Genomic DNA, 12,181 nt, shown 5'->3' on the forward strand with positions numbered 1-12,181 from the left:
CGGATGGAATTCTTATGGATGATAGCGAGGCCTCCTCCTTTTTGCTTGGTGCGGTCTTTTCGGATGATCTTGTAGCCTTCCGGGATGGCAATGGTGATGTCTGGGGCTGAGGAGGCGTTCATCCATGTTTCTGTTAGGAAGGCAACGTCCGGGGAGATGGTGTCTAGTAGATTCCAAAAGTCGACGGCATGTCTGTGGACCGAGCGGGTGTTGAGCAGGATGCATTTTAGGTGGTTGGTGTCAGGTCTCAGTTTGGTTTTAGTGGATGTGGAGTTGGTCTTGGTGCTGTCGAATTTGCAGGAGTTGCATGTGAAGGGTCCATGGGTGTGTCCAGGGGCGGCTTGGGCGCAGTTGGGGAGTCGACCGGGGTTTCGGGCTAGGAGGGTGGAGGCGACGTATGTAATGCGGGTGGGGTGGAAGGGGCGGGGGCCAGGGGGTCTGGCGCTGGGCGCGGGCCAGGCGCGGACGGGCATAGACGGGCTTACCTTTGGCGCACCTTCGGCGTGGACGCTGCGCGTTGGTGCATCTGCCTTAAATGGAGAGTGGAGGGGAGCGGAGCGTGGGAGGGGCAGCTGGGAGGCGGGAGCTGGGAGGAGACACGGGCTCACAGAAGGTAAACAAACACTCCACAAAATGGCAGCCCGGTACCAGAAACGAAACTGGGGCACAGCCGGAGTGCGAGATAAGGTACAGCAATATTTAAAATTATTAAAAGACTGTGCAGGCGCTTTTTACCTTCCCCGCAATGCAAGGCCAATGTGTATTAATTATGTCGGCAATCAGATGATATCAGGCGCGATAAAAACGCTCTAATAGAGCAAGCAGGCATAAAATTAATAATAACGATACCAAGCGCGATACCAAGCGCTGCGTGCACTTCGAGGCACTCAATCAGGGCAATCACGCAGCAGGGAGATACAAGAGTGACATACAAGAGTGACAGTGTCAGTGCAAGCAGCAGGCTTCCTTCTGCACACAGAGAGCAGGCACAGCACACATACAAGAGTGACAGTGTCAGTGCAGGCAGCAGGCTTCCTTCTGCACACAGAGAGCAATGACTGCACACATACAAGAGTGACAGTGTCAGTGCAGGCAGCAGGCTTCCTTCTGTACAGAGAGAGCAGCTACGGCACACACACAAGAGTGACAGTGTCAGTGCAGGCAGCAGGCTTCCTTCTGCACACAGAGAGCAGTGACGGCACACATACAAGAGTGACAGTGTCAGTGCAGGCAGCAGGCTTCCTTCTGCACACAGAGAGCAGCGACGGCACACATACAAGAGTGACAGTGTCAGTGCAGGCAGCAGGCTTCCTTCTGCACACAGAGAGCAGCTACGGCACACATACAAGAGTAACAGTGTCAGTGCAGGCAGCAGGCTTCCTTCTGCACACAGAGAGCAGCGACGGCACACATACAAGAGTGACAGTGTCAGTGCAGGCTGCAGGGTTCCTTCTGCAAACAGAGAGCAGTGACGGCACACATACAAGAGTGACAGTGTCAGTGCAGGCAGCAGGCTTCCTTCTGCACACAGAGAGCAGCTAGGGCACACATACAAGAGTGACAGTGTCAGTGCAGGCTGCAGGGTTCCTTCTGCACACAGAGAGCAGTGACGGCACACATACAAGAGTGACAGTGTCAGTGCAGGCAGCAGGCTTCCTTCTGCACACAGAGAGCAGCGACGGCACACATACAAGAGTGACAGTGTCAGTGCAGGCAGCAGGCTTCCTTCTGCACACAGAGAGCAGCTACGGCACACATACAAGAGTAACAGTGTCAGTGCAGGCAGCAGGCTTCCTTCTGCACACAGAGAGCAGCGACGGCACACATACAAGAGTGACAGTGTCAGTGCAGGCTGCAGGATTCCTTCTGCACTGAAGACTAGACACTGACAAAGTGAAAGGAACAGACATGTTTGACACACAAATAGGATTGGCCACAGCAAAGCAAGCTCCATTCTGCACACAGAGAGCAGCTAGGGCACACATACAAGAGTGACAGTGTCAGTGCAGGCAGCAGGCTTCCTTCTGCACACAGAGAGCAGCGACGGCACACATACAAGAGTGACAGTGCCACTGCAGGCTTTCTTCTGCACACAGAGAGCAGCTAGGGCACACATACAAGAGTGACAGTGTCAGTGCAGGCAGCAGGCTCCCTTCTGCACACAGAGAGCAGCTAGGGCACACATACAAAAGTGACAGTGTCAGTGCAGGCAGCAGGCTTCCTTCTGCACACAGAGAGCAGCTTTGGCACACATACAAGAGTGACAGTGTCAGTGCAGGCTGCAGGGTTCCTTCTGCACACAGAGAGCAGCGACGGCACACATACAAGAGTGACAGTGTCAGTGCAGGCTGCAGGCTTCCTTCTGCACACAGAGAGCAGCAACGGCACACATACAAGAGTGACAGTGTCAGTGCAGGCAGCAGGCTTCCTTCTGCACACAGAGAGCAGCTAGGGCACACATACAAGAGTGACAGTGTCAGTGCAGGCAGCAGGCTTCCTTCTGCACACAGAGAGCAGCTAGGGCACACATACAAGAGTGACAGTGTCAGTGCAGGCTGCAGGCTTCCTTCTGCACACAGAGAGCAGGCACAGCACACATACAAGAGTGACAGTGTCAGTGCAGGCTGCAGGCTCCCTTCTGCACACAGAGAGCAGCTACGGCACACATACAAGAGTGACAGTGTCAGTGCAGGCTGCAGGCTTCCTTCTGCACACAGAGAGCAGCGACGGCACACATACAAGAGTGACAGTGTCAGTGCAGGCTGCAGGCTTCCTTCTGCACACAGAGAGCAGCGACGGCACACATACAAGAGTGACAGTGTCAGTGCAGGCTGCAGGCTTCCTTCTGCACACAGAGAGCAGCAACGGCACACATACAAGAGTGACAGTGTCAGTGCAGGCAGCAGGCTTCCTACTGCACACAGTGAGCAGCTACGGCACACATACAAGAGTGACAGTGTCAGTGCAGGCAGCAGGCTTCCTTCTGCACACACACACAGGGAGTGAGCTCTCTTCCCACGAATAAAATAGATACAGCGCACACATAAGACATCGCATTCATCACTATTAACAGTGTGATCTCTTCCTTCAGAGAACGCGCCGTGCATTAGTTCCTGCACTGGAAAAAGGCTGAGAGTTCTTAGAAGCAATGCAGTTTACTGTGTGCAGAGGGCGCTCTACAAGAGACTGCTCGTTGCATCCAGGAGACAGCAGATATCTCCAACCATCCTCTGGTAACACTTGGTTAACCTAGTTAGCCTTCTTCATAGTTAGCAGGGCCTGAAGGTGGCTGCCCGCCACAAGTCAGCCCTTTACAAAACGCATAAATAAATACGAGAATGAATTCCTTCACAGGGGGGCATTCTTCTTTGAGTGCATCCTTTCCCGAGTGCCCCCTCCCGATCAGTGCTTTAAATGGGCCGGTACTGTCCGGTACGCAGTAGCAGCACTTTTTTTATTTTGAAAGCGAGAGTACCGGCACTTCTAAAGAGAAATGCAATACTTTTTAATTGGAGAGTACCGGCACTTCTCATAAACAACCAGGTACTCTGGTACAGAGTACCTGCACTTCTATTTTTCCATTTCGAGCACTGCTCCCGATGCCACCGCCCTTCTTCTCCTTGAGTGTCTCTTCCCCTGAGTGCACTGAAGCCCCTGCGACTGGAGCGTATGCACTCACTGGTATCACGTCTGCTTATGTCCTCGGCCCAGTCTCCTTCCAATAGCGCATCCTTCCTGGAGTGCACACTTCTCCGAGTGGCTCTTCCCCTGAGTGCACCCTTCTGAGTGCCTCTCCCTGAAGCTCCTTCATAGTCCCTCACTTGAGTGCACTCTTCCTTGTGTGCCTCTATTTCTGCACTGAAGCTCCCTCAGCATCCCTGACTGGAATGCACGCACTCGCTGCCTCTAGCCTGCTTAAGACCTCGGTTTCTCCAGCTTCTCTGGCGCCTCTTTCCTCGAACACCTGCTCCCCTGAGTGCACTCTTCCTTGTGCGCCTCTATTCCTGCACTGAAGCTCCTTCTGCATCCCTCACTGGAGTGCAGGCACTATCAGGCCCCTTGTCAGTGCGGGCCTGTGACGTCTCTGTCTGCTCTCAAGAGTCCCTGGCTGCCACGGGGACCCGAAGGTTTCCTGAAGAAAAGCGCGGGACTCTGAGTCCTACAGTCGCCGATGGAACGAGTGACGTGTGCAGGTTGCTTGCCCCGTGGCTTCCTCTCCGGTAAGTGGCATAATACTGACCCCCGCAGCCCCCACAGAGCGGGGGGAGGGGCCGACCTCTAGGGGCCCCCCTCTTACATTCTGCACTGGAGGTGGGCCGTTGCACTGAGAGCTCCTGGCTGGGTCTCGAGAGGGTGTCCCCTCACGTTTCATTACGCCACTGTCTCCAGTGCCCCGGATGGGTGTGTCCCTGGGAGGGGGCAGTGCGTGTACTTTGGTATAACTGGCTGCACTTGTTTCCCAGGTGGGCGTCTTCTTAGGCTGCATAACCGAGGTGTCTGACAGCGCTCTCTATAAAAGGCTCTGGGTTGGCTTCTGCGCCTCAGACCCGGCAGCCTTGCAGGTGAGTGACACTATGGCGCTCATGTGCGCCTATTTTGAAATTGTATGAAATGGTTGATCACTTTTTTTGAATTTGCAGGGCTGAACAAAAAAAAACTTTAGATAAAACTTGGTGAACTATTTTCCTTGAGGTTTTCTGCAAAGTAATATGAACACTTCGGCATTAATGGCATGATAGCATATTAAAACACGTATTTGGAATGCAATAGGTCTTGCATTTGCGATAGAGCTACTGGTGCTGTAAATGTAAAACTTTTTTATCTAACGTTTTTTGGAGTGGATTTACGTCTTGTGGATTGGAATTATGTGGTATGTTGTGCAGTGGATTTATATGTGGATATAAAGTATGTGGTATTTAGTGTATAGGAATTATGTGGAGTGGGATTATGTGTTATGTAGAATAATGATGTGGTCTGGTAGTCTGTGTTGTGGAGTGATAACCTCAGGTTTAGTGTTCCTCGTTTCCATAGAGGCTAAACTAAAAACTAAATGAGATGCAAAGAAAGAAGCATTCACAGAGGAGCACTTCCTGACCTAGTCAGAGGTATGAGCAGGGCCACAGGAATGAAGCGATTGTTCAGCTGTGCCAGCTTTCGCATACTTATACATATTCCGCATTTGCCACATAATCCATCATCTGCTGCATAATCTGCAGATTTGAACAAAAAAACCTTGTTTCTAGCTCAAACGTTACCAAAAATACAGCGACACGTGTTGTAACGTGGTGGAAGGTCCTTTGGTTGGAATGCTCATCTGTTAATTATTGCTACATTTGGGTGTTAATTTGGTACTAATGGGGTGCAACCATTTGCAATATAATTGGTCTCGCATTAGTTAAATGTTGAGCTATTGCTTTGTAAGCTTTTGCTTTGTAAAAGAAATGCGATGTCCGTCTGCCTTTGTTTTTCTATTTCTTTATTTAATGACTTTTGTAGCAATGGCGGCACACCCAGTGCTTTAAATGGGCCGGTACTCACCGGGACTGAGTACCAGCACTTCTCATTTTTAGCGAGCTGAGTACCGGCACTTCTCCACTGCCAAGGAGAGTACCGGTATGCAAGAAATGTTCGCTCATTGGTGCTGTGCTGCTGAGCTCGAGGCAGTCAGAACGGAGCAGATCTGTAGGGCACTCTGACTTCCAAAGCCCCTCTCTAGCCCTTAGCTGAGCCACAGCTGAACCACTCAGCAGCGGCTCATTTGCATTATGCACGGGATGTGAGATGTCCGGTTGTTGGAGATTTCACCATCCTGCTGTGTCTGAGAGTAGTCCCCATCCAGGCCCTGCTCTGTCAATCTCATTTGCACCGTGGCTGGCGCTGCGAAGTATCTAAGGAATAATCTGAAGGGAGCCTTGTGTGTATTTGTCTGCTGATGTCTTCTTGTTTGCCTGATATATTGTGTATGTTTGTCTGAGAAATTAAATCATAGAGGAAGAGAATCGGGACACTTAAAGAAATGTGTGGATGCTCGTTTGTGTGTGTATGTGTGCGCACTCTACAAGATCTAAGGATTTCACTTAAGTCAAGCAAGTAGGAAGAGTATGACATTAGATGACAGTAGGAGGCTGCAAATATTACAACAAGGAAACATTAACATTTCGTGTTTACCCTTCATTTCATGAGTTATCACGTTTTGTTTTGATTAATACATTTCTCACGTATTTTGGTATGTCCTGCAAGTGGTGTCAGGGACGCAACTAGCGGCACATTTTTTTGGGAGGGGGGTTAATGAAAAATTCGGGTGGGGGGGAGGGGGGGTATTTTTCCAGAAATAGGCAGAGTAGAAACCAGGGCTTCTAAGAAGGGGTGAAAAAACAACAAAACCTCGTTAGCAAGTAAATGATCTTTTAAAGACCTGTGAAGTACTCAGTGCATCTGCGCTAAGACAGATGCCAAACAAGCCAGCCTACAACAGCTCAAAAAAACTGTCTGTGTGTAGCTGTCTCAGGCTGACACACACGAGGGGGGTGGGAGGGCTGAATATGGGCGTTGCGAGTCTGAGCGTGGTAGAACTCATTATTAAGGATGCTATGATGCTATGCCAGAATCTTGTTGGTTCTGGGACGCACTGATTATTAGCCTGAAAATGCTAATAGTACTGTAGATGGCTCGGCTGCACTCATAGTTTACAAACTCATTCCATTATGATTTAGGGCTTGTTCCAAACAAGTCTTCCACCACCCCTTATAAGCATATGTAGCTGTTAATCTGCACATACACTAAATTTGAGACTACTATCAAGGGCAGTTCAAGGGCAAAATGAATACTCAATAGAAGTGTCTTTATATTAGCATGTCTCGCTCCGCCTCTAACCCCGCACACTAACCACACCCCTAACTCAATTTAATGAATACCTGCACTTATATTTTCCCATTTAAAGCACTGGTCACACCACGCTTTAGCTTTAGATGTTTAAAGCTATAGCACTGTGTGCTGCCATAGCCACAAAAGTCAATGCAATGTCGTGCCGCAGGAAGGATAGCAGCAATGATGAGAGGGAGGGGGTGTGAGCAGAGAAGTCAACAGATGGCGAAGCAAAAAAGCAATTGGTGATGTCCGCTGGGAGGAAGCCAATTGCCCAAAGGCGGGACAGATGGACAGCATTGACCAACCAGAGTAAATGAATTTAGAAAGGCAGGCCACCAAACCATAAGGAAGCACTGATCATGTTGAATGCCCATATCCTGACTGAAGCATGTCTTGAAGAGACAGCACAAGCACTGCTTTGGCAAGACCCAAAAAGTGCCAGATGTCACATGTACTCTGTACCTGGCACACAAGAAAACTGTGGGGTACCTACGGACTGCTTTCCTATAAGGCTAGGTGTACCCAGGGCCTGGTATCATACACATCAAAAACAGGATCTACGTGTGTGATGCATCTCGGATGTACACAGTAATCCGAATTTTGGCAAGGATTACATATTTAGAAATGTCAATAAAGGATTACCTCACATGAAAAGACGTCGCCAACAGTAAGGATGTCATGTAAACATGAGCAGGAGTCCAAGTTACATAGAAGGCAGGGTTACAATGAACTGAAATGGAAAACAAGAACAAATAAAGAAGATTCCCTAAACTAGTTCAAATAACCTGTATGGCACTGTATGGAGCCAAAACCAAGACAGCACTTATTTAATTAAAGACCTGGTGCACAAACTCCGTGAAAACCTACACTGAGACGCTACAACCATTAACAAATAATGATAAAGTCTAGTGTGTGAGACAGAAATGAGCACACTAGGAGTTCCCCAATACAGATAATGAAAAGTATATGCACTAGGGTCAGTTCTTGCCTCAGGGCGCTGGGGCATTGCCCCACTTACAAAATTCGCCCTCGCTGGCTCCAGCTATAACATTTGATAATGAGCTTCTTTCATCAATTTAATAAACGGTGCGGGTCAGTTGCAGCCGGCTGCAGCTCTGAACTGAAGTGCGTGGGCATGGCTTACATTTGATTGACACTGCTGCTGGCCTCAACTAGGGCAGGATGCCGGGCACCTAAGCCAAAAAAATGCGCATGTTGATTTGGCTGGCACCCTTTCGCGGGCCAGCCAGACATGCGTATTGCATGCATTTGTCTACTGCCCTTTAGTGAGTGGGGGGTTGCTCAAAACCGCAGACACCCAGTAACTTAAAGAGCAGTGAGTTTGTCCACTCAAACCAATCCTGGTGCTGCACTGTGCAAGGGTCTTCTATGAATAGCAGGGGAAACCCATTAAACCAAACGGTACCTGGGTAAAGAAGACTAAATTAATATAATTGGTACCTTGGTTTTCGGTATGTATTCTGAATTGAAATAGGGAATAAAGAAAAAGTATTCCCTATTTAGTATTTATATTACTATGGCCACACTTTATCTATTTTTACCTTTTATAATCTCCTGTCTCTTCATGAACCACAGCTACGCCTTGGAATATTACTGAATGATTTTTTATTTTATCAAATAAAATCTTTGAATATTTTTTGTTTTCAATTCAAACACATTTGTATATACAAGTAATTTTTACATATATACAATAGAAGCCCTTCATTTCCAAACTAGGATGTCACAATGAAAAAGTAAACGGGACATTCCTATGGAGATCAAACAGACTAGTGCGAGGAAAACAAATAGGTACAAATTATTTAAACCAAATGTTTTTTCAATCCCTCAACAAATTATTTCAATAAATCAAAAGTGTTTTTTATATATCTGTTGTCTCTTTATAGTCGACGCGTTTCAGCCAATCAATTCTGGCCTCTTCAGGACTAGGGCTATTCAAAATCCATCTGTACAAATAAGAATGGGAACAGACAACACTTATAAATCCCATGGACTAATAACAAAAAATATTTATCTACATATCTACATATAAACATTGGATGGAGCATAGATTTTTTGGATATTACTCCTGTGAGCGGCCAGACCATTGTGACAACCAATTAATAAATTAATTGAATAAGGGCAAGCTTGTGGTGGCTAGTTACCCAATATATTGTACTACAATATTATTCTGGGGCTCTACATATTGTTTTCTTTTAAATAAAGTATAATTATGCAACAAATCTAAGTATTAGTTATTGCCATGGCATAATAAATACCGGGTAGTAGAGTCATCTGGGATTAGAGGTAATTTCCGAGTTTTATCAGGAGCTCTCCTTTTCACTGAGCTCGAATCATGTCCAGTAAATGGAATCAGCTCGTGTACTGCCGGTTCCTTGATGAAAAATATATCCCCCTTTTTTTACTTTTTTACAGCATCTAGGTAAAGGGTGCATAATAAACTCCTGTCAGTAACGTTATTTCTGTGGCCCGGTTTTGTAACACGCGCTCTGACTAAATAGGTAGCAAACTTACTTCGCTGTCACGCAGAGCGGCTCTTCGTTTTGCTCGCTCGCGTTTATTTACCGAAAGCCGGTCAGGTTAGGTGCTCTATCCCCGGTGTCTGAAAGAGACAACATACCCCGCATTTGTCAGCCCCACGCTATAAACGTGCAATGCTGGCCAATATATCGGCGCTTTGAATGGCACTTACGCTTTATGTTCGTCTCTTCTCTTCTAGTTGATCGTCGCTTGTTTGCTATGTTGGAGAATAAACGCCTCTATATTAAGGCGACATGAACAAGGGACTATCTTTTCCGGGCTTATTTGTATAAACAATGAAAAAGGACTGTTGTACTACCTGACAAAAGCTATTGCCACAAACAAGGGACTAATTCTATTTTCTAATATGAGGACATTGCCAGACGACTACACCCACTGGGATACTAAAAAATAATAACATCGAGACCCAGATCTAGGTTCCTTATTCTAGCCAGCTGATCAAGTTTATGAAGTCAAGGGAACCTATTTGAACAAAGTTTCTTTATTATAAAATGAAGCTTATTATTAATGATATTTTGCCCTTGGTTTTAATAATTGTAAAGTCACAAATAATCTTTTCCGGTCAGACGCTCCTCACATTCTAAATGGTGTGTTCATAATTTTATTCTATGGTAGTATCATTGCATGTTACATCAAGGAACAGAACCACAATAAGTCACACTTCAAATTCATTAAATTTTTACAGTAAGGACCAGATCTCATCTTTTTCATTTAACCCTGTGGTTGCTGTTTTGTATTTTTCAATCATTCTCGCTTCTAATCTATTCAGTTTGGATTCAATCTCTTCTGGTCTTGTTTTATCTAATACACAAAGTACTGACCAGGTTATATCTTCCTCTGAATGTCGATAAGTTTCAAAATGTTGTACTAAAGGGGCCCCTGAAGTTTTACATTTGATGCGTGACTTGTGTTGCAGGATGCGTTTCTTGACCAACTGGGTCGTTTGCCCAATATAAGTCTTTTTGCAAGGACAAGTAACACAATAAATTGTGTTTCTTGTGTTGCAATTAGAAAAGCTTCTTTGTTGGTGTATAGATCCATTAATCTCAATTTCTTTTGAGTCAGATGTCAAGGTACAGGCCACACAGTTTGAACACCTGTAATGGCCAATTACAGGAGGTAATTTCAACATTCCTCGTAAATCGGTTACTTTTTTGTCTTCTTTTCTCTCTGCTCTCACAAGCATTTGTCTGATATTTTTACCTTTTTTGAAGGCGAATAGTGGTTTCTGGATTCCTAGATGTTCTATGATTTTCCAGTGTTTCTGGATAATCTTTTTGATTTTATGAACCTTAGGATCAAATGTCAAGACGCATGTTAAAGGTGACTCTTTTTCTGTTATTTTTGGTGTTAATAGATTTTCTCTTGGCGTAAACCACGCTCTTTTTAGAGCGTTTTTTACTAACCTCCTAGGATAACCTCTGTTAACCAATTTTTCTTTTAGGAGTTCCGCACTCGCAAAATAGTCCTCTTTTTTGCTGGAGTTTCTTTTAATTCTTAGGAATTGGCCATATGGCAAATTTTCTTTTAAGGTTCTGGGATGGCAGCTGGAGAAGTGTAATAGTGTATTACGATCTGTCGGTTTAGTGTACAGACTAACTTCTAGTTCTCCATCGTTAGCCTGTACATAAACATCTAGAAAGTTTAATTTCTTTTGATGGTACGCCATAGTGAAATTAAATTCAGCTGTGCGGGAATTGAGCCAATTGTGAAAGTCCTGTAGTTTGTTAATACTACCCTCCCAAATTAAGAAAATATCGTCTATAAAACGACACCATAATTTTATACAGTTTTTGAAGGGATTGGTATCACTGTAGATTAATTTATTTTCAAATTCGGCCATCACAAGGTTTGCTATTTCGGGAGAAACTACATCCCATCGCCACTCCTGACGTTTGTAAATAAAGTTGACCTTTGAAATTAAAAAAATTGTTTTTTAGACAGATAGTGGCCAAAGATACAATGAATTCTGAAGGGACTTGATGTGGTCTCTCTCTAGCATTTAGTACACTGGCCATAACCGCTATTGCTTCATCTTGCGGTATATTCGTATACAACGATTCTATGTCAAAAGACACTAGCAATTGGATTTCCTCGTTAAACGGTAGTTTTTCAATTTTAGATATAAAATCCATAGTGTCTCTTATGTATGATTTTGTTTGTTTGACAATTGGAATCAGAAAGAAATCTGTATATTTGGCCAAGGGTTCTAATAAGGACCCACACGCCGACACAATAGGTCTTCCTGGGGGGTCTATTGTTGACTTATGCACCTTTGGCAGTACATAAATGTTAGGTGTTTTATTATCTTCTGTGTTAAGAAAGTCAAATTCTTTTTTACACAGCCAACCATGGTCTAGGCCCTCTTTAGTAATATCATAGATTTTTTCTTTAAGCCCTACAGAAGGATTGGTCTCTAATTTTCTGTAATGTGTCTGATTAGATAACTGTCTATTTACTTCTTGGTCATATTTAGTCACATCCCGCAACACAATTCCACCTCCTTTATCCGCGGGCTTTATAATTAAAGCCGCGTTTTCTGATAAATTTTTTAGTGCTATTTTCTCCATTTTGCTACAATTGGTGTTATAAAAGATTCTTTTTGACTGCAATTCATCAAGTTCACGCAAGACTACATCCTCAAATGCCAGGATATCTGGCGGAAGTAGTACACTTTCTGGTAGGAATTTGGATTTATTTTTGAAGCCACTGATGTTTGTCGCTTCTTTGGCTTCTCTTTCTAGGACCTAGATGC

At 45.2% G+C, this 12,181-nt stretch overlaps 1 protein-coding gene across 1 annotated transcript in view; it reads left to right on the forward strand.

Annotated features, from left to right (window-relative positions):
• LOC147701272 (IgGFc-binding protein-like) overlaps window positions 1-12,181 on the forward strand; it is a 901,303-nt gene that overhangs the window by 387,286 nt on the left and 501,836 nt on the right. Inside the window, exon 22 of the mRNA XM_086929332.1 lies at window positions 4,464-4,562. Within this exon, the coding sequence (XP_086785458.1) occupies window positions 4,464-4,562 (99 nt within the window). The remainder of the gene's footprint in view (window positions 1-4,463; window positions 4,563-12,181) is intronic.

The sequence above is a fragment of the Lissotriton vulgaris genome, chromosome 7, assembly GCF_964263255.1.
Source record: "Lissotriton vulgaris chromosome 7, aLisVul1.2, whole genome shotgun sequence".
NCBI lineage: Eukaryota > Metazoa > Chordata > Amphibia > Caudata > Salamandridae > Lissotriton > Lissotriton vulgaris.